Genomic DNA, 22,082 nt, shown 5'->3' with positions numbered 1-22,082 from the left:
AATTGTGAGAACTTTAAAAGCTATGAATAATCGTCATACAGTCCCTTACATGTGTATTAGTGTCTTTAACTTAATATTGAAACTCAATCTACTTTAATGCAAAAATTCAACCCTATTGTTTTTCTCAGCACACTATCCTCACATTCCTATTAGATATGATGATTTTCGAATTTATACTCATCTTGGTGATATTTTATTCTGTTGAGTGAGAATGTTGTTTTATGCTTTAGGACACTGAATCAATCTGTATCATAATGCTTACAGATTTCTTTTAGACTTACGACCATTATAAGAAAAAACGGCCACATCATCTTTTTGTTTGCAATTTATTGCTTATATAAACGCTCTCTAAACAATTGTTGGTAAAAATAAAATCTATCAATAATAATCATAAATAAAATCATCACAATTACTTTTACATGACATTATATTGCACAATTATAAGCTTTAACAAGATTCACAAAACACAAGTGTTGTTGCTCAGGTTGTGTGTAGCAGGAATGTTCAGAGGTCCGTGGGCGATGACACCAGCTGATCGCCTTCAGAGGGCAACAATCTGAACTTCAGCTGTTTGTTGCGTTTGATCAGCGTCTGTAGGTCATCACCTCTAGAAACAATCACGTTTTTTACTTTCACAAAATGTCATTCCACCTTGTAATCTTTAGATTGTCACAATTTACACAGAACGTAAGATTTCATGTTGTTTTGGTACGGATCCGATCTTTTAGTGCTTTTAAACGTGGGTCACATGATGTCAAAACACTATCTGTTCTTGTGTAAATGTGTGTGGTCTCTGGTGCAGATGTGATCTGTCTAGTTAGACTGTAGTTTGAACAGGAAACAGTCGGACTCCATGTGGCTTCTCTCCGCTCAGACTCACAAATTTATATCTGTACTCCAACAAAGTCCAACATCGGCTCCTTTCAGTCTGCTGTCAGCCCAGCTTTTCATCACAGACATGTTCCTCCAACAGAATCAGCCTCAGAGCCTCAACTCCGACTAACTCGGCTGCTTTCTGTCTGAGGTTTAAACCAAAAGTTTGTGATTGCTCAGCTACAGAAAGGCGAGATGAACCAGCAGAACGGCAGTTTCATCCGATTTCTTTTTGTTAGGTGTACGAGTGTGTTCAGATGCTGTCCACCTCTGCGCTGAGTTCAGGACACAGTTCTTTGAGAAGCATTTCCATTAGCACCTAACAGAGACAGGAAAAGTATTATTTTCAGTTAGACGTTTTGTAGTGAACACTATGAGAAGTGTATTCAGGACAACGATGAGGTTTAAGATGTTATGTTTTGTTCTTACATAGAGAAGGTGCTTGTTGGCACTGGCCTCCTGCAGGGCGTTGAAGATCTTTATGATTCCGTAGCGGGCATTCTGCTGGCCAACTAAATTTGCTAAAGCCTCTGATAGAAAACAACAAATAAAGAGGTCAGAACACAGTATATGTGGTACATGGATTGCTGATGTTTATTAGCATCATACAGCACATTCCCGAAATTAGAGCTAGGTATTCTGAAGTCACATTTCCACCAGTCATACCTGGGATATTGTCAAGGAGTTTCTGCTGAGCCCTTTCTTTCGTTTCACTGCGTTCAGAGTCAGTTCGGACACTGACGTGTGGGGCCAACTTCCCATTGGGCCAGAAGGTGTCCCTGAACACACCGGTGTAACACACCAACATCTGTTCACAGAAGATCCAGTTTACTGTGTCCCGAATCTGTCTAAAATAAAGCACATAGGTTGTTAGCCTCAAATATAATTGGAGAAATATATAGGTCGTGTTTATGACTGTCACAGTAGTTACGATATCGACTAAGCGTACGATATACAAACATTAAATGAATAATTTACCTGTCCTCGATATATAGAGATAACTGTGTTTACCTTTCAGTTTTAGTTTTTCTTACTCAAGAATGTCCGTGAACCAGATTTTGGGTTTAAGCTCAATGAGAGAGGAGACTCCATTAACATGAACAAGGGGTTAGGAGAAATTTGTTTAAGAATGGTGGCAACAAAAAGTGGGGAGTACAGGGATTCCACTACGTTCACTATTATCGTGTTTTCCTTCATGGTCCGACACCATTGATAAATAAATGTGACTTGTCAGTTTATGTGTGAGGAGAAACACGCACACACAAAACCAATGACTGTACATACAAATTAACCACGTGTCTTCAGTCCCTCCCACTGTTCAAAAAGAAGCCAAAATACAAGGGCTTCCATCTTCACCTGGAGAGGACACTTGTACCCACAGTTTGTGAGGGTGGATTGTGGAGTGGAGCCGCTGAACCGTTGTTATAGCATTTGATAACAAATCAATTACTATATTAAACAATTGAACATATATCAGTGTGATAATAACTAGTTAAAATGACTCAAGCCCTCTTTGGGAAACATTTATTAATTTCTTTAGTTTGGTCCACGTCTCATCTGCAAACATAGAAGGGGTGGGGATTATGACCTATACTGCAGCCAGCCACCAGAGGGCGATCCAGATGTTTTGGCTTCACTTTGGAAAGCTGGCATGAAGTTCATTTGTAAACTGATAAATAAAATGTAACTTACTTGTTGATAGTTCGTCCAAATGTCACCTGGACTAGTGCAATTAGAGTCTTCCTCACCCACTTAAACACTGAGCAAACACACACACACACAGACAAATCCACTCCGTTAAAATTAATGATATGGCTTCGTACAAACTGGTTAACTGCACCGAAAACAAAAAAACGTGAAGGTGTAATGGCGTAGACCTCTGTCTCTTACATGTTACACTTTTGTATTTGTAATCTGTAAACAACGTACTACTCACTTCCTCTGAGTTCAAAGATTTCTGCAATGAGCATAAAGCAGGGTTCAGCCAGTGCATCTCTCCTCCCATCGACCTCGTCACCATAGTCTGAGAGATCGCTGTCATCGTCATTCTCCTCCTAAAGAGAGATGGGAGATGACAAACAGCACCCAATCAGACATGGGGACACAAATCACTTTGGATCCTTAAACTATTCACACTGCAGTCATGCATGAGGGTGTACCTCAGGGTGGGAGAAGAAGTCTCCAGGTAACCTCTCCAGGAAGGAGGCCAGAGAGAAAGACGATTTCTTCTGAATTGACATCACCTTTAAAGATCGTACAGGACATTATCACTTGACTGCAAACAGCATGGAATCATAGTCACACTCATCTGATCAATATATGCCACCTGCAGGAAGGTCTGAAATATTGAATCAACACAGTTTATCTACAATACAGCAAACATATTGACTCAATAAATACAAAATAAATTATGTATTTATGACGTGAAAAAATTTGCATCTGTTGGTCGATTGCAGTAGAGAGGAGCTCACAAGGGAACATAAAAATAATTTGAATCAATCATCAGATATTGATTTAAAACATCTAAATAGATAATACATTGGAGTCCATACATCAGGGTTCATACACATTTTGACCAATGGATTTCCATGACTTTTCCATGACTTTTCAATAACTTTAAACCAAATTTCCATGACCGAACATTTTGTGAAATCTCTGTGTATATGCGAAAAAGTGACAAAATGTAGTATTCAAACTAACAATGAGAATTCCAAGGCATACTGTATACCTTAAATGACACAAACCCAAGTATGCCTGCTTATATTTTTAGCATATTTCTTTAAAAGCATATGAATTATTTAAAACATTTAAAGCGTAAACGAACGACATGAAAATATGAATATAACAAATTTCCATGACTTTTCCAAAACTTTTGGGAGATTATTTTTTTCCATGACTTTTCCAGGCCTGGAAAAACACATTTTAAAATTCCATGACTTTTCCAGGTTTTCCATGACCGTACGAACCCTGATACATTAAAGTTTCACTCAGCTGCTGCTTTATCTTCAAGTATTTTTAATCACCGTCTACCTCGAGGGATGTAAAGACCCTTACTTCTAAAATTGACCTAAGGCTTATTATCTGCAATGTATCAAATAAAGGGGAAATATAAAAATTCAAAGCAGATGGTAACTGTTCAAATTTGACAATGACTCTCTGACAGGGGCTTTGAGGAAGAATGAAGAAGTTCAATACAATATTTGATATTCTGACAATGACGTTTTAAATGGCCGGTTGTATTTGTAAAGCGAGTATGATAAGTCGGATACCTTGAGATGCTCTGGAGATGGGCTGAGGAACGCGTAGAGAGCCTCTGACTGGCACAATCGCTCATCCATCAGCAGACGCTGCAAAGCGACAAACACACACACACAGCTTTAGTCAGCATTAACGTTGTTTAGCTGTGATGATGAACCAAAAGGAGGCAGCATGAGCATTGAACTGGGTGGTGTGCTTCAGGCTCGTATCCTAATGGTGCAGTCTACCATGAGGAGAAATTGTGAAGTTCAAATCATCTTACACAATTTCTCATCAATCGAACAGTTAATACGGCACTGAAAAGCACCAAAGTGATCCTCTAGTCAGTTGCTCATATGAGTCAACTGTTACATCCTGTAGCTACAGTATGAACTTTATTTCACAATGTTTACCTGGAGAAAGGCATTGAGTTGAGTTCTGCTCTTGTCCAGGAATTTCTGGTCGATGGATTTGAAAGGAAGTTTGCTGAGTGATGGTAACTGGAGTTTCTTCAATGATGGAAAACACTGAGAAATGAAGACAGACAGTTAATGTCAAACCACATTACTGCCAAAATGTGTTACGATTTTTTAATCTTGTTTATTTTGCAGTGCGATTATACAATCCAGTTTCCAAGTGCAACACTCTGGATCTCACTGCCGCCATGAAGCAGTTCATTTTGATACAATGAAATTAATTGTAGGGGCTTTACTGATGTTAAAAAGACTAAATATCCCTAACATGTGCAGGTTTTGTTGTTCTGTTACCTCAGTGAGTTTGCGATGCAGCATCTGGAACTCAGTGAGTTTTCTGTGGACGCTCCAGTGACTGTTGGGCGTCTCCTCTCCTTCCTCCAGGCTGACACAGACACTGTAACAGGCTACAGTCTCACCACCCTCCTCTGTGGCCTGAAACAAAACAAACACACACACAGTTAAATACACAAAGCGTCTATGATCCTGCACACCTAAGAAAAGTTACAGACATTAAATCAACTGAAAAAAAGCAGGAATTCATGACCTATTTAATACCTACAACATCAGGTATAACAATATTCAAGTTAAGCGGTACACGTATCTTTTGGTCATTTTTCCAGTTTTGGGATAGCCAAATTTTGATTACATTAAACCATCAATCTTTTATTATATGCATATGGTATTACTGGCTGCAGGGGTTTGAGGGAGCTACCACTTTCAGCTATACCATTTCCTACCGCAGGGAGGCTGCAGTGCCCTTTTGTGAATTTCCATCATATATTATGATGGAGCAATGTTTCTAACTTCAGAAGTGAGTAAATTACCTGCTAAAACAAGACAAATGCCACTATGTGTAGTTGAGTGAAAGTGCACAAGGATAGCAAATTAAAAAAATGAATGCCTTAATAATACCAAATAAGGCTACACTTCCTGCCCAATCTCAGAAGTATTCATTCATGGAAATGGCATCAAAGAGTAAATAAAAGAACTTTAGAAGTTCAAGGATTGAAGTCCTTATTTCAATCTTGCAGAAATGATCTATGAAATCAGGATGGGATTTAATAAATGAATGTTTTGATATGAAAATGGTTTAATGAAAACATCTCTAATCAATAAGGAGCTGTGTTCTCCCCATTGTGTCATTTGGGTACATGCATCCAACATTTACAATTCTAGGACAATAGCAAAGTCAAACAGAATAGTATCAACATAGTTATGAGGTGTAATCCATGAGCAGAAAAGCTTGATCTGAATAACAGCGGACTAATTTCTCATGACTCCTTCTGCAGGACTGGACCACTCGTAAATTCGGTCTTTACCTGTAAGAAAACTAAAAACTTGAGAAATTGTTGATTGCTACAAGTTCTCTGAAATCACTCACACGCACAAGTTAAGAACTAATCTGTTTGTACAAATGGTTCTTGCATGAGGCCAAAGGTCTTATGACTTCCCAGTTACAACACTCTTCCTCTATGTGTTTGTACATGGGTTTTTTTACCTAGATGAAACACTTTGCTCGGGCCATTGAGGATCTCCACTAGGAAGCAGCTCAGTTTGTTACTAATAAGTATAATAAGCCATATGAAGTTGAAGTTACCTCAGCAGTAGTAATAGTCGCCCTCCAGTGCCCCAGGTTTTCACACCACCAGTCTGTCCTGCTGATATGTTGCTGGAGTTCACTGTGTTCTCGCTCCATGGCTCCAATCTCTTCCTTTAGTTTGCTCGCAATCTACACACACAGTGTGATGAAGAAATGACAGGATGAAAGAGAATGTGAAGTGGCTTTCAGTTCAAATTATGCTTTGAGACCACATTTTTTGTTGTTAATTTTACCCAGATTCCAAAACACAAAAAATGACACATACACCAGGGCAAGGTAACAAGTAAATCAGATTCTGTAATAGGATTTTTAAAGAGAAGATTTGGTCCGATTTCACCTCAACAACTGAGTTAACATATTGACACTGCAGATAAGTATAGGGCATCGTGCTAGAACAGCGTGTATGAGCAGTTTCCCAGATTCTGATATTGTCTTTATGTGTTTGATGCTGTGATACTGAACTTTTGATGTTAATTCTACCTTCTTGTCTGGCTTTGGTGCGTTCTGGATAGAGCCCAGCGCCTGTCGTTTGTACTCGAGTTTGTCGTACAGTTGGCGGAGTTTGGTAGCAGCATAGCTGGCCTGCTCATTTATTCCTTTACTGCCTTCATCACCCACTTCCTCCACTCCATCGAGACCCTGGCACTGCACAAAGAGGGATACAACAATAAAGACGTGATTTTCTACAAAGAGAAAGGAAGGGATATGACAGATCTGGGTATTCAAACAGATGAACATTCAGAAGTGGGCACATGTGGGACTATCTATGTATGTGTTTCTCACCACTTCATCCTTTTCCTCTATGCTACACTGTGATTGGCTTTGCTGCTCATCTCGTTTGATCAGCCGCTCGTAGAGGTCAGAAACCAGGAAGGAGGGATAGTAACGTTCTCTCATTGTCTCAGTAACCTAGAGGATGAATGAGAGTTACAGAATTGCTTTATTACCAGTGTAGAACATCTTAACACTGTAAACATGAGTATATAATTGTTAGTTGCACATTCAATAAAGAAAGGTCAATTTTCTTGGTTGTTATTTTGATATTTGCAGTCATCCATAATAACTAGTCATGGTTAGAGTTGCTTATTAAGAACAGCACCAGTTACCTGTTCCTGTAGTCTAACAAAGACTTGTGTTCCTCTGTTCCCCACCAGACTCTGTTGAATCTCCTTCAGAAGAAACTTTTCCACTGGAATGTCTTTGCTCTCCACAAAGAACTTCTGATAGATCTCCCCAACGATTTGGGGAACCTCATTCTGTCCATCACATAAACAAATTACCATTAACTTGTGTACTTATTTCACTACATTGATGTGTGTTCTGCTATTTCCCTGATCTCAGGGTACAGAAATATTGGGTTTATTATTCATTTGTTTGGCAAGCAAACAAACAAGAAAAAGGCATCATTTAACTACTTATATCAAACAAAACAAAAAAACTAAATAAACAGATGTTTAACAATTCAGCGAAAACTGTAAATAGCTTAACACGACCTTTGACACTATTGTGTTATACAACAACCAGGCCCAGCACACTAACTCTGTAGGAAAAAAATAAGTAATACACCATATACCAGTAGTAGTTTTGGGCTGAACCCTCTAGAATTTGTACAGCTCACCTTGTTGGCAGTTTTCAATGTTTCCGTCAGTTCCCAGAAGCTGATCAAAGCTCTTTTATCAACTCTCTCCATGTAAACCCTGAAATGCTCTCTGTAGCCTGGATTACACAAGATGTCCTCAAACTGCAGAATCTGGATGTGGAAGGAGAGGAAAAAGCAAAAATATAAACTATGTGGTACAAAAGTCATGTCATTGATTTGACCTTTAATAAGAATATTTCACTCTCTACTTGATGGCTTTCTTAGTCCACATTGGTTCTTTAAAACTTTCAAATTCAAAATTCTCATTCCCCACAAGTCTTACCTTCTGACTTTGAGGCTCGTCGCCGTCGTCTGCCCCTCCATCCTCATTGTTTTCATAGTTGGGTCCACCAAGGAGGCGAATCCGTTTCTCACTTTGTTTCTTAGCAATAGTCAGCTGATTGATATAACGTTTCATATCTCTGGCCCTCAGCAGATCAGCCTTCATAGCTGCTGACTCTTTACCTTTTCGCTCTAAGAGAGAGAGAAGCGGTGTGAGGCACGTAAGCATTGTAACAAAATCACTTTAAGGTTGTTTCTGTGGTGGATCAACCCCTTTTAAGTTGACTTCCACAAAGTATTATAGATATATTTATGTTTATGTTAATGTTATGAGTTTGGTGATCTCCTCAGTTCTCTTACAGCCCCACCAGTAGGTTGACATATTTAACTGTTACTGATATGTCTTGACAACTTTTACATAGACAGAAAAATGTAGAATTCTAATGACCTTGTAGATCACGTATTGGAACCACTGGATTAAAGTTCTAAAGTACTAGATGTATTGAGTCAAAATATCAGCAGATATTCATGTCATCAAAAGATGAATTTAAATAAATACAGTGATCCCTGACTCAACAGGTAAAAATTGATTTAGGACTGAATCCCTGCAGAACTAACATTTACATTTACATATGATTCAAGCCCTGTTTGATGCTCTTTTTCTGAGAGTATGTTAACAGGAGATAAAGTAGCTGTTTACCTACGTTGATTTGAAACTGTTTTGAATGGCACCACTATGCTCAAGTTTCCACATTTTCCAATGTTCAAATAACCATTTGCTGAAAGCAGTATGTAGATCAGTTAGTGAAATCCAGTTTTTCTGTACCTTTCTGCTTCTTGAGCTGAGGCAGGCTGCTGATGGTGGTGGCATGAATAATCTCTACCACTATCTGATACCTACAAAAGAGACAGGAGAAAACAAATACTTCAGCTATTGTAAACAAAGTGATAAAATCGAAAAAAGCTGTCTTGGATTAATAAACTGAAGTGAAGTAGATGTAAATACAGTGGTAAACTGTAAAATTAATGCACAAGAGTAGAAAACTGATCCTATGTTTTCAGAAATTGAAACAATATTTCTCAAACTAACAAGACAATATCATGTCTTTTCTATATTTAGATCAAGTATTTTGCTGCAGAGACATTGTCTGTTCCCATGGTAACCCCACAGCAGCAAACGCTCTAGCAGTTAGCACTGCCTATAAAAATGTTTGTCTATACATATAGTATGGTTAATTTGAGGGAATATATGTAGGTGCAGGTCAGTCTTAGTTTAATGGGGCCCTGCAGGTGTGTACAGTGTGTCTGTTTCATGCCTGAGTTGTTTGAGGAAATTGACATCAGCAGAAGTTGATATTAGTTTGATGAAGTCTTCGTAGGAGGCAGCATAGGTGTAGGCTTTCTTCTGCTGCTCAGCCTGCTGCTCCCTCTGCTCCAGCTGAGACAACAGCATCCTGTTTATGGAGTCTGGATCACTTAGGACCTCAACCAAAGGCTTCAACACTGGAACACACAGACACACACACACACAGCAGCACAAAGTTATAAGAAATCTTGCAAATTCTGTTCTTTGAGTGACTATGCACTACACATAACAATACAGTGTAGACAGATATTAAATGTAGCATCATGGGGTCTGGTACACAAACATACTGAGGCACAGATGGAAAAACAGATAAACAAAACACAATTATAAAAATACACATTTTATCAAATTTCCCCCAGGTTCCTGTATTCTTATCTCGAAAAAAATAGATTTATTTTGTAGCAGATGACAACAGTGGCTATGACCTTGGTTGTTGCAGACACCTGGAGACTGCAGATTCTATGTTGTTAAATTTTTAATCCATCATTGTCAGAGATCAAATAAAAACAACAGGTAAAAGCAAACAACAGCCCTGTCTGGAGGCAAACAAGCACAATACCAAGGCCTAATAGATGGGAAACTCTAAATAGAATACAGCCATTTATTGATAACATCAATGCTTCTCCAGTTCTCTGTCATATCAACATGTCTGCTATGAAACAGGTCTATAACATATCAATTACAGGTGTGTGTGTTAGTGTTTGTGTATGTTAAACCGTTTTAATATATGTAGAAATAGATAGACAAAAATAATAAAGAAAAAAACAAATGTTTGACTGTGATATTAAAACAGCTATTAATGTAGTTCCTAAAAGAACCATCATATAATTTGGTGTACAGCTCAAAAAACACATTTAATGAACGCACCATCGAGGAGGACAACAGAGGAGTTCTAGGCTTAAAACATGTTGTAAATGACCTTGTTTCAAGTTTAATATGAATGTTGGGGCTTGCGGAAACTTGGATGACACCACACGAGCAATATGGGGGCATGTTTTTCCTGCTGTTTTATTATGTCTGAAGCAGGACTCACCATTGACCTCAATACAGTCACATGCCAGTGTCATATAATAAACTGTAAAGAACTGGTACACACACAATCAAAGTACCTTTAGTAGTGATGACTTCTGTGAGGCAGCAGCGTAGTGTGTGTGACTTGGCGTCCTTTTGTGGCAGCAAACAGAGTAGCAGTATTCTGGCTACACAGCGGAGGAAGGCCAACTCCGATTCGGAACTGACTAAACAGGGATGAAGAGGAAACGGCCGAGCAAACTCCTCTGGTCTGCATGAAAACACACACGAGAGAGACACAGATTTAAATCTGAGATATAAAAAGAGGTGGTGAGATTTTTGACTGCTATTCTGGCAGAGGTAGATGTCAGATATTCTTATTAAATGGGAGCTTACTGGACCTAAAACTGCCATTGTTATTCATTCTTCAGCTGCATCGCATCACACCATCTATTAGGCCTGTCGCGATATGCAATAAATCAATTAATTGCGCGATAAATTAAAATGAGCGATAATTTTTTGCCGGCTGCAATAAATTCAGGGATTAAAGTTTTCCGTCGCTATGACGGATGTCCGTCAACTCCGCTCGCATAAGGCTAAAAATTAGATCGATGCAGATCCCATCCGGCAGTCGGCCGCGGCTGCCGGTGGACAGACTCTTGTCTCCGCGCTGCCCGCGCCCCGCGTGCGTCAGGGCTCCCGTGCAGGTGTGGGAGGATCTCCTCGCGAGCCCTCTCCCAAGCGCTGGCTGGCCCCCGCCGGGCGCATTTCCTCCGTGGTGCGCCGCGACGGCTCCGGGTCGGCTTGGAAAGGCTCGGGGCGGGAGGAACGGAGACCAGGGCGAGAAAGGTTTCACAAAAGCGTTCGGGGGGACGAAGGCGGGCGGAAGCCTGTCTGCGACAGCCCCAGCCGCGGAGACACGGGGGTCTCCGAGCGGTCTGACACAGGGGTCTCCGCGGAGACACGGGGTCTCAATTGGCTCAGGCACCTAAGTCAGAGTCACGAGTCAGAGTGTGTCTGTTTTGTATTCATTTTTATTTATTTAAGTATAGTGTAAACTTTTGTTAACAGTTCATATATTATTCATAGTTTTAAGTTAAAAAGTTTTTGTATTTATTTATATTTATAATCTACTTTAAACAGTTCATATATTTGGCAATAAAAAAGTCTTTCTTAAATGTCTTCCAGATGTCCAGTTCCAGTGTTCTTTAAAAATAAAAGTTTATTGATCTTCGAAAGGGTGTACTTGCATTATTATGCCATTATCATTATATAAGTTGAAAATGGTGTCAAAACAGCAATATTATCGCTTATCGCAATAATTTCTGGGGCAATTAATCGCACAGAAAAATGTGTTATCGTGACAGGCCTACCATCTATACTTCTAAAACTTGATTAAACAAGCTGCCGCTATATTGTGGCTGAACGATTGAGAACAAGGGACGCCAGACATCTCTGTAGCGATCAAATCATAAGTCTCGCCTGACTTGCAAAGATAATGAAAGCAGATGATATGTGAATCATCACTCTGTTTGCTTTGGACCTTGCAAATGCAGCCTAGAGACAAAGGAGGCGAGGCTGGGAGAGTATAATGTCATACGCTGTCCTGCGCTGCTGTAATTTCAGCCCATTTGCACACACACAATTACACTGGAAACTGGTGGGGAGGGAAATCTTGTCAGTAACAAATTAGAGTTGAAAAATATTGTCTGTTAAAGAATGAGTCATAGCTCTTTGCAAAGGAATCTGTCCTCAAAAGTAATAGTTAAACTTCGAATATCTATAATAATGTTTGTGTGTGTATGTGTGTGTGTGTATACCTTGCAGATGCAGCCTTGAGGTCAGTGAAGTGTGTATGCAGGATCCGGATGCTGTCATAACACACCACATTGACAAGGTCTATATCAGCAGCCCTGGCTCTCAGCTGCCCGATCATCTGCCACCAGTCCTCTGACAGCATGGAGTACAACTGGCCCTCATCGCTGCTCAGAGGGATGTACCACGACAGGATATAGTCTCTGTAGGCATAGTCAAACACTGGAGAGAGAGAGAGAGAGAGAGAGAGAGGATGCAATATTTTTTTTTTTTTTAAAAGATGCCTGCTGGAACAATATTTACAAAGAAAAGCCATACATTGGACAGTGTCCATACATTGATTTGTTTGTTTTCTACTGTCATCATTTTAACACTCATCACCAAATGATTGATACTTTTCTGACATTAGTCCAATCTTTCATCACGGCAGAGCTGCACGGACCATGAAGACAGATACATGGACAAACCATTCTACCATTCAGACTTAGAGGCAATTTAGATTCATCAATTCAACTGACATTCATTTCTACAGTGTGTGGGAGGAAATTAGGTTTCTGCATAAGCCCTGCAGAAATACACACACATGGCACAGGACACAGACAAACTCCACACAGAAAGGCCACAGCTGGATGTTGGATTCACAATTGAAACTCTATTGCTGTGAGGCAACACTGCTGAATTTCTGTTTACACTGTGTTTAATACATACTCGAGACTAATGGTTATCAACCGGAGGGTTAGGATCCTTTTGAGAGCACACAAGATGATGACTAGTGTAAGAAATGAAAAAATATTAATAACTTAATTAATTCTGCTGCACAAATCTGTTGGGTTTTCAAATCATTTGTTGTTCTGTTTTTTGCGAAATATGGTAGTTTTTTCTATTTCGTGCTATGAATATGAATGCAGGTATTGCTCACAATTACCAAACATACATGTGTGATAACAGGTCATTAGTCCACTGCTTCATGTTAAAGTGCCACAAGGAATAAATGCTCAGAATGCGCCTGTCATGCCTTCATTATAAATATGGACATAAGAGACAAAATTTCTGCTTGGATGTCAACATAAAATTCACTGAAACTAGACTTAGTGCTTTATAGAATACATACATATCCTATTTGATTTCAAAGGAAATTCACATGAACATTACAGATCTAACTGCCAACTATGATTACGGTACAAATATTGGTATTTTTTTCATATGGCAGGTGTAACTTCTTTTCTCTCTAACAATTTTAACAACAGTCAGCTATGGCAGAAATATCTGGGCCCTTTTTTTCATACTAAAGGATATTTTCCTGCACTTTTCCATGTGTCTGCTTGGGTCATATCCCTCCTCCCAAAGCCCAGAGACATGCAAGCTTCATGAAATGGTGACTCAACTGCCTGTGGGTGTGAAGAGTGTTTTAGATCTGTGTGAACTGGCGACCTGTGTGTGGCCTCTCATCACCATGACCCTGCAAAGGATCAATGGCTTCAAAATATGATGCGTAGAGGAGGTTGGTGCTCTGACAGTAGTTTAAAGGCAGATTTTAAATATGTAGACCACTATAAAATAGATTTTCAGTCAATCAGTACAAATACTTTTTCTAAATATTAATAAAATATCACTCACTAAATGAGATCAATATGATTGTCTTTTACTTTGGAAACCAATAAATAAGAATCTATCCCGATCCTACTATTTAGCACCAACACAAAGCTGACACAGAAACAATAATCATCAGAATAATTGACCCAGTAGGGTTTGACTGTGAACCTGACAATGTCATCACGAACTGGTATCACACTACAATCAAAACACCATTTTAAAACACACAGGAGCATGTGCAAATACACACCCCCTGGGTAAATCTGGAGCCATCTGTTCCTTGGCAGCCAGACATACTGTTCTACTGACAGACAGTGTGTGAGAGAGTGAGAATACGTGTGAGTGTGTTCCTATACTTATATCTTCGTGACAACCATTTTAAGCATAGACCCTACAGAGCTAGTGTTTTAGGGGTTAAGACTTGGTTTTAGGGTTAGAATTAAGTTTAGGTTGCATTAGGGTTAGGCACAGGCACGTGCACAGATAGACCCCTAGTGGTGCTCAAGCACCTGCCCTTTTGCCCTGGAGGAGAAAAGTGCCCCTTCTGCTGGAGTCCAATTTTTTCTTCATTCATCAATATTTAAGAATGAAAATTACTCTCTCTGTCATCAATTTCCCCCCAATGTGTTTTGATGTCTGACGGGGCATTTATTTGATTTTTTGTGAGAATTTCGCCCCGACATGCTCCGCGGCGCTCACAAGCCCACCCCCCCCCACTCCCTCCTCCTCATGCAGCGCTGAGGGCCAAACGGCTGCAAACACTTCTCCTCTGACCCGCAGCATCAGACAAACAGGTAATGACGCTGTGTGTGCAATCCCCGGAAGGTGTTTGGTGATAAATGAACCACAACATTAGCGCTGAAAACATTACGTCGCAACTGGTCCGACGTTTCCTAAAAAATAAACTAACAAAAAAGTCACGGACACAGACAGACAGACAGGCAGACAGACAGACAGGCAGGCAGGCAGAGGGACAGGCAGATAATTTCAAGGCAGTTGTACTGTTGTACAAATTAGACAAGTTCACTTGTTTTGTTTCATTCAAAATCGTAATTATTGAAATGAAAGGTAGGTCTTAAGTGGAGCTACATGGCAGTCTGGTGAGGTATATTGTGGTATATTATTAGTGTAATGCTGCTTATACTTCAGAAAACAGTAAACAAAAATGTGTGTGTACTGTGTTGTCAGCTTTATAGAGATTATGTTAGTCACTCTTAATTATTATGCACAACATTGATTTATCTCATTTACAAAATTTGCTCATAATGCCAAGAAAAGACAGACTCCAAAAGCAGAAGGAAAAGGGAACTGCAGCAAGCAGCTCAGGGTAGCATCTCTCTTTTATATTGGATCAGGCCATCAACTACTAAAACAAATGAGGGAGAATCAGTAAGTTTATTTGATTTATTATTATTATTTTTAATTTGATAAATAATTTGGCGATGGGTTCCCTTTTTTTTTTGGTTTGAGCACCTGCCCCCAAAAATGTCTGTGCACGTGCCTGGTTAGGCATGTGTGCGGTTTTCCAGTGTGCCTGTGCGTTCATGAACACAGCTCTGAGGAGGCTAACAGTTTTCCTGTGAACTATCCCTTTAAGGTAAGGGTAAGGGGCTAGGGAATGCATTACGTCAATGAGCGTCCTCACTAAAATAGAAGTATAAACATATAGTCTGTGTATGTGTGAGTGTGTGTGACGAGGGCACTCGACAATCAGCAGTTTTTTCTCAAAAACAGATGTTGAAATTTGTTTACAACAGTGTCAGAGACATTTCAGACTCATATTTTAAAATGAATGGTCTTGTTTTAGGGATGGGCGATAAAACAAAATTAAAAAAAGTTATCAGGATATAACTTTTCTTTCCATTGAAGTTTGGACAGACAACACGAACTGCCAGTGACAATGAGAATAACTCTGAGCCGAACCAATCATTTGGCTGGAATAGAGCAACATCCAGGTCAGGCTAGGTGGACGCTCACAGCACAGAGTGTAAGAGGAGCAGCCGTCAGCAGCACTCCTGCTAATGTTTTGGGTCCTGCAGCTGTGCACACCAATACTTCAGGAGTGGAAGCGAGATAAAAGAGAAGATGACGACAGGAAATGTTCACGAAAACTCGAGCGACAGCTTTACCGAATAAGACACTACGACGGACACAGCCCAAGGCTCAAAAGAGATGGACATTGTTGAAAAGAAGGGCCAGAGGAATTAGGTAGTGTGACATTTTTGGGGGGCTATTTAAGTCCAACGAGAAGCATTGCGAATTTTATCGAAAGCATGTCCCACAGAGCATAGCTGAGAGCTCAAGTCTAGCAAATACCTTGCAACATTGTGTTATTTGAAGATGACATATGATATAGAATTTTTTGCAGACAATCACTTTGGCAGAAAGGAACAACTCTGGTCTTGATAGCATTTACAATGATATAAACATACGGTTGTCAGAAGGTGCTCTTTTACCTTCCTTTAGAGATTTGTCCACATTGTGTGACACCACCACCCTCCTGCTCTGACTTGATTCCTGAATTGGAACCAAAAAACGAGCCTGTAAAACAAAAAGCACAAATGAGGACAAGAACAACGGGGGGAAAAAAAACAGGAAAGGGAGAGAGGATTGAGAACTGTGTGTCCAATGAGCCTAAAATCCTGAAAAACAAGTGGGCCAAAATTTGCATAGCTCATACATGTCAACGAGACAAATACATGAGACAATACTCCTCCGCTGTCAACATCAATAAGTCATCAGGCACACAGCAGCAGCCGCTGAAAGGCTGCCGCTGGGCTGAGGCTGCTTGTTAAGGTAAGACACCAGCCAGTCACAAGGACACAATCACTTTCATTGGAGAATAAATCTCCATAAGTGTGTGTGTGTGTGTGTGTGTGTGTGTGTCCAAATCCAGCAGCATGGCTTGCCTTGTCTAATAAAGCTCAACACATCGACGGGGAGCAGGCAGAGAAGATGAGAGAGGGGAGAAAAATGGCGAGGGGAAAATAATTGACGGTGAAAAGGATGGAGCCGCAGACAGGAGGAAAAGAGACCATTAGAGATACAAAATATATAAAACTTGAATGTGTACTGTGGATTCAACCCTGTTTCAGGTCTGCCGGCTTCCTGATGACATGATTATTTTCCCCATGTGATATCCTGGGGAGCTGTATAACTGCTTTCAGACATGGACTGTATGTATGTGAGAAAGCAAATGTCCAGAATCTTTCTCCTGCCAGCCCCCCAGCAAAGAGTCTAGACTCCAGATAAAGTCCTAATCTGCAGACGTGAGAAAACTGCAGGAGATCCTGCAGAGAATTATTCAGGCAAGGCAGTGGGAAAAGTGACAAAACTGAAAAATTTAAGATATCTCAGGGGTAAATAACCAAGCCTGAGTATGAAGCTCCCGCAGCAGTATGTGTAAAAGGCAAACTCCAGAGCAAGTCCAGACATTCTCCGGAGTTTGTGTATGAGTTTAAGTCAATAATGAGTTTGAACTAGGAGGTAGCAGTATCTTACCATGAGCTTGTTGAAGAACTCCAGCCATGCAGCTGACTGCCTTGTGTTTCTAGCGAAGCAGCTCACTTTGAGAGGACTCTTCCTGACGAGCAGGACGAAGCTCCCGGCCAGGAAGCACAGCAGGGCGAATGACACATAGATGAAGAGCTTCAAGAAGAAGGAGGTGAGGGTCAGGCCTCCCCAGGCCAGCTGGAACACTACTGCTGCCACCACGCCCAGGCAGAACGCCGGGACGAACCGGAAAGACGAGCCGACAGATGAGGTGGAGGTGGCGGACATGGGCCCCTCTCCTCCTCCTCCGGCGCTGCTACTCCCTCCAGCCTGTGGGGTGGTGGTCGTTGAGGGGCTGGGCATGCTGCGACCCCACCATCCATATATGTCCCACTGCTTGCTGGGCTGGGAAGTTGCTCCGCTTGTCTACGTGCCAAGTCCCAGTGGTAGGTATACCGTGTCCACTCGTGTGTGCCCTCGACTACAACACTGTTTCCAAGAGGAGGCATCCCCGCGTTGACATCTCCTCACCGACCCACGCCGCTATGTGTTCCACGCTCCTAGCATCGGCCCGCCCGGCGGCCACAGCCACGCAGCCCCGCCAGCTTAGTCCTCCACAGCCCGGTGCCTCCCGACGGCAGAACCAGGACGACGGGGCCGGTCCTGGAAGAGGCGCCGGGAGGTTACAGACCCACACGGGCGGAGGGAGAGCCAAGGTGGCGGGACGGATGGAGCAACAACCACCGTCACCTTGGAGACAAAAAGGTGGAAGGGTAGCTTAGTGACTGTTGCTTACCAGCCTAGCTAGCAGGAGGCTAAAGTATGGAGCCGAGTTACTGTTAAGTTTCCTGCTCCAAAGCAAAACAAGTCATAGTGAGAGGCAGCAGATAAAGTTGACCTGCGGTGTGCTCCGGCTGAGAGTAAAGCTACTTACAGCAGTGACAGCTAGCTAGCTAGCTTGGTTGCTCACTAAGTAACCCAATGGACGCCAGCTAATGTTGGCTTACGCACCTAGCGTTTGAATAGAGGTGCGCGGGGACAACGCTGCATTCTCGCTGTTCCTCTGTGTAGAGAAGACACAGGTGGCTTAGACACGTCGATTCAAGAAGTGCCACAGAGTCAGAACGGGTCTGGTCCAATATCCTCGACAGATAAAAACAGGCAACTGTTGTTTGCCCCCGAGCTCCAGCTGACTGCCGAGCTGTGAAGGTGCAGGGGCTGTCAGCCAATCAGCGCCCGTGTTACCCGCCAGCCGGGCGCCTGTTTTATTAACCGAGACCGTCCGAGTGAGGAGTGGAGGGCGGGGTTTGTTCCGTTTGCACGTTGCTGTGGATGAAGTGGGGCAAAGAACACCGCACAACATGGCAGCTGCAGGTGGAATAATCGAGCCTACGAGCAGATACAGGATCATGCCTTGATATTTCCTCCTGACAGTGGCTTCTGTCACTGTCTCTCATCCCTTTATGTGCAGCTTATCTGACGTATAAATATGTTCATTTTTGTTTTCTGATACGAAGTAGTGATACAAACTTAGATTTTTCTAGTTGAAAGTCCTAAACCTGTTGTAACCTTAATTTTTCATAAAAACTCAAAGGGTGTTTAGTTTGTCCAGTCTGGGTTACTACAAGAAACATGGCAGCTTCCATAGAAAGCCCCCTCTGATGAATATATAAAGTGTTTCAATATAAAGGGCCCATTCTAGGGGAAATAAAACAACAATTTGTACAATTTAGATTAAACACCCTTGTGAAAACATAACTAGGATTATATTATATAAAATTTCTGTCAATGTTTCCCTTTCACCTAAAACACACTGGACCTTTAATTCAGATAAACCAACCTCAGGCAATAGCAAAAACACAGAACATTAAATGATGTGTCAACATTATTTAATGTTTTCCAGATGTCAAAGTTGTAGATGTTAATAATGTATACATATGTAAGTAAATATACATAAATAAAAGTACAAAGTGTAATGTTTGGATTTACTGACAGAAAATTAGTTTATATTCCACTGCTAATCCTGAAAAGCCTTATGTACTCATACAGGAAACTGTGTAAAACTTCTAGAGAAAAATAATAAACTATTGTCATATTAAAAACAGATACTACAACTATCTGCTAATACTGACATGAATGGATGGATGAATGCTACGTTTATAATCATAGACTCTATATGTGATTTCAGAAAACACAGTTGGTAAGTTTCCTGTCTCACTGTCTGACAGTGATTTGGCATCAGGACTTCTTCATTGTGCTTGCATGGTAAAAAGCGACAACACTAATTTAATTAAAGTCACAATATGATCAAATATGAATTATGTTAATTAATTAAAATATCATAAAACATTTAGAATGTGTCACTACAACAGCACAGTATCAGCTGCCTTGGGAGCCCTTGTTCTTGAAATGACTCATAAGAGATAATTAAGACTCAAAGTTGACTCAAAATACAGTGGTTATTATAATATTACCTATTAAGACATCTATATGAAATAGCTTACTGTAATAGAGATAAAAGTGAATCATGTTCATAATGCAAATAAAAGAGAGGCAGAGCTGAATGAAAGTTCACAAGATAAGTTTGATAATAAATTTTAAGAGTCTAATGAAGTACAGAATAAAATAAAGCTATAAAAGGAATCATTTATTTGTTGTTTGTGATACATAGAGAGTTAATGTTCATCTTTATGACAATTACCACTTCTGAGCTCACTCCATGCTATTATTAAACAGATGAAAAGCTGCGATGTTCTTGTTACAGTGACATGGGAATGGCTCTTTTCATCTCTTCAGTCTGATGTTTCTGTCTGTCACACACACACACACACTCACACGCACACATACACCCACTCACAAACACACAGACGCACACACACACACACACACGCATAAACACACATCAGCATCAGTTTTCCCTTTATACAACAAAACAGATCGCTGCGTGTGCATTCCACTTCCCCTTGCAACATTCATGGCTCTAAAAGTCAGTGTTTCACAACTCCTGACGATGCAAAAACTATCTTTTACACATTTAGATATTGCTATGTAAGCTACTGACATTTCAACTATATTGTTAAGATGTGCAGTTTCATCTACCACTTCAGAATATTGACTGATTGGTTCATTGGCTCATCTTGGCTTCATACATTGCTCATATAGGTACTGCTTAGCAGAATTACCAGATGGAATGTAATAGGTTCACATAATATTAAGAGGATAATGACAAGATTTACAGACTGTATATAAAGATGGAAATTGGGACAGCTCCCCAAAAATCTTGCTGTCTGTGGTATATGTCAAAAATTCTGGCTTCTCCATATTATCAGATCGGACCTGAGCCAAACTATAATGTCAGGGTACATTTTTAATGATTTTTTTCCCTAAAGAAAAAGTTTGTGTCATTTTAGGTAGTTCTTATCACATTTATGTTTGTTCAGGTGTTAATTTTTCTGATAAGTTTGGTTTGAATTAGTTATTTGATGCTATAAAAACAGAGTGACATTTTAAAATAGGTTGAGATGGCGACCCCCACAGCCTGGATATTTCGACTTGTGGGAGGAAGTGGAGACGCATCATTTATCTTTACTCACAGACTATTGTTTTGACTCATTTTAAATTCAAACGTGATTTTACACAAATTAAAACAATATGGCTTAACAAACGGTTTTAACCCCGAAATATTTCGATTTGATCTCTGCTCATGTCTGATCTATTAAGATGGACCGGGATTTACAGCATTGGGGTCGTCAATGGGGTCAATTTTGAAGTCAGTTGGTCGCAACTTCATGATGCTGGTCTTCATAGAATACCACCACCCTCTCCATGTGTACCAAATAATACCATTATCTGTCACTGCACTGTAGTGACCACTGGGGTAGTAGATGCCATTAAGATGAGCTGAGTGACAACTTGAGAGAGAGGGAAAGAGGAGGAAATAATAGTTGATCAAACTTTAATTTATATTTTATGCTTTTGCTGTATATGTTGGAATCTTTGTGCATTTTGGGTGAAGAACCGTACTTGTTGAACCACCAGCCTCCTTTGTCTTCCTGGGCACAGTTGCCTTTGTAGTTGTCATTATCCTGGTCGTAGGTGCTGAACTTCATGCCCTGGTGACTCGCCCACTCCGAGACCCCAACATGGAAACTTCCACTCAGAGCATCTCCGGCGGTTCCTACATAGGCTCCAAAAGTGAGTCGGTAGTGATCCTGCAGAAAGACGTATTGGAAGAGTTGTTCAACAAAATAAAAGCTTAAGACATCTTCAACATTTCTAGAAAGTACATTTTTTTTAAAGAAATCAAAATGAGAAACTCATAAGCTTCCTCATGCCTGTAAAGTATTTTCAGTATACAAATCCCTGAAATCACATTTGTCACGAGAAAAAAAAGGGAAGTTGTCTAACTCTACAAGAGAGGGAAACCTAGAGGTTGGTGGTTTGATCACTGGCTCCTCCAGTCTGCCCTACGAAGCGTCCTTTAGCAACATATACTGAACCCTAAATTGCAGACTAGAAAAATGCTATATAAATACAATTAATTTGAAATTTGTTGTTTTTACATATTTAAAAAAGAACCAATTAACTACAGAGCTTTACTGGCTGGGATAAATAGATTTATATCTTTGGACAGAACCAGCAACCAGCAAACAGCTAGCTTCATATTTTGTGTGGAGACTAGAGAGATGTACCCGCTTA

At 40.5% G+C, this 22,082-nt stretch overlaps 2 protein-coding genes across 2 annotated transcripts in view; both read right to left on the bottom strand.

The window, feature by feature from the left end:
• Positions 1 to 310: 310 nt before the first annotated feature.
• snx25 (sorting nexin 25) lies at positions 311 to 18,563 on the bottom strand. The gene is made up of 22 exons (XM_061079867.1): positions 18,396 to 18,563; positions 17,394 to 18,134; positions 16,349 to 16,433; positions 12,305 to 12,521; positions 10,583 to 10,755; positions 9,424 to 9,610; positions 8,934 to 9,004; positions 8,109 to 8,299; positions 7,805 to 7,936; positions 7,293 to 7,442; positions 6,970 to 7,095; positions 6,667 to 6,831; positions 6,184 to 6,315; positions 4,878 to 5,018; positions 4,524 to 4,637; positions 4,143 to 4,220; positions 3,033 to 3,116; positions 2,810 to 2,927; positions 2,566 to 2,632; positions 1,540 to 1,721; positions 1,303 to 1,403; positions 311 to 1,192 (listed from the first exon to the last, which is right to left on the bottom strand). Exons 2-22 carry the CDS (start codon positions 17,745 to 17,747, stop codon positions 1,127 to 1,129), a joined length of 2,934 nt encoding a protein of 977 aa, XP_060935850.1. The 5' UTR covers positions 17,748 to 18,134; positions 18,396 to 18,563; the 3' UTR covers positions 311 to 1,126.
• Positions 18,564 to 21,099: 2,536 nt separating this feature from the next.
• Positions 21,100 to 22,082, bottom strand: part of fgl1 (fibrinogen-like 1) — a 4,096-nt gene continuing 3,113 nt past the window's right edge. The window contains exons 6-7 of the mRNA XM_061080220.1: positions 21,408 to 21,595; positions 21,100 to 21,295 (exon numbers count right to left, since the gene is read on the bottom strand). Coding sequence (XP_060936203.1) covers positions 21,100 to 21,295; positions 21,408 to 21,595 — 384 coding nt within the window. The remainder of the gene's footprint in view (positions 21,296 to 21,407; positions 21,596 to 22,082) is intronic.

The sequence above is a fragment of the Limanda limanda genome, chromosome 10, assembly GCF_963576545.1.
Source record: "Limanda limanda chromosome 10, fLimLim1.1, whole genome shotgun sequence".
Classification (NCBI taxonomy): domain Eukaryota; kingdom Metazoa; phylum Chordata; class Actinopteri; order Pleuronectiformes; family Pleuronectidae; genus Limanda; species Limanda limanda.
The sequence above is the reverse complement of the archived record's forward strand: the minus strand, read 5'-3'. Positions and strand labels throughout refer to the sequence as shown.

Bases quoted from the DNA above. Each gene is read 5' to 3' on its own strand.
- snx25 (XM_061079867.1), bottom strand. From the start codon at position 17,747: ATGCCCAGCCCCTCAACGACCACCACCCCACAGGCTGGAGGGAGTAGC. The intron at 7,937-8,108 runs GTAAGACTTGTG...TTCCACATCCAG, and splicing joins ACGAGCCTCAAAGTCAGAAG to ATTCTGCAGTTTGAGGACAT. The intron at 7,096-7,292 runs GTAACTGGTGCT...TTCATCCTCTAG, and splicing joins TTGTTAGACTACAGGAACAG to GTTACTGAGACAATGAGAGA.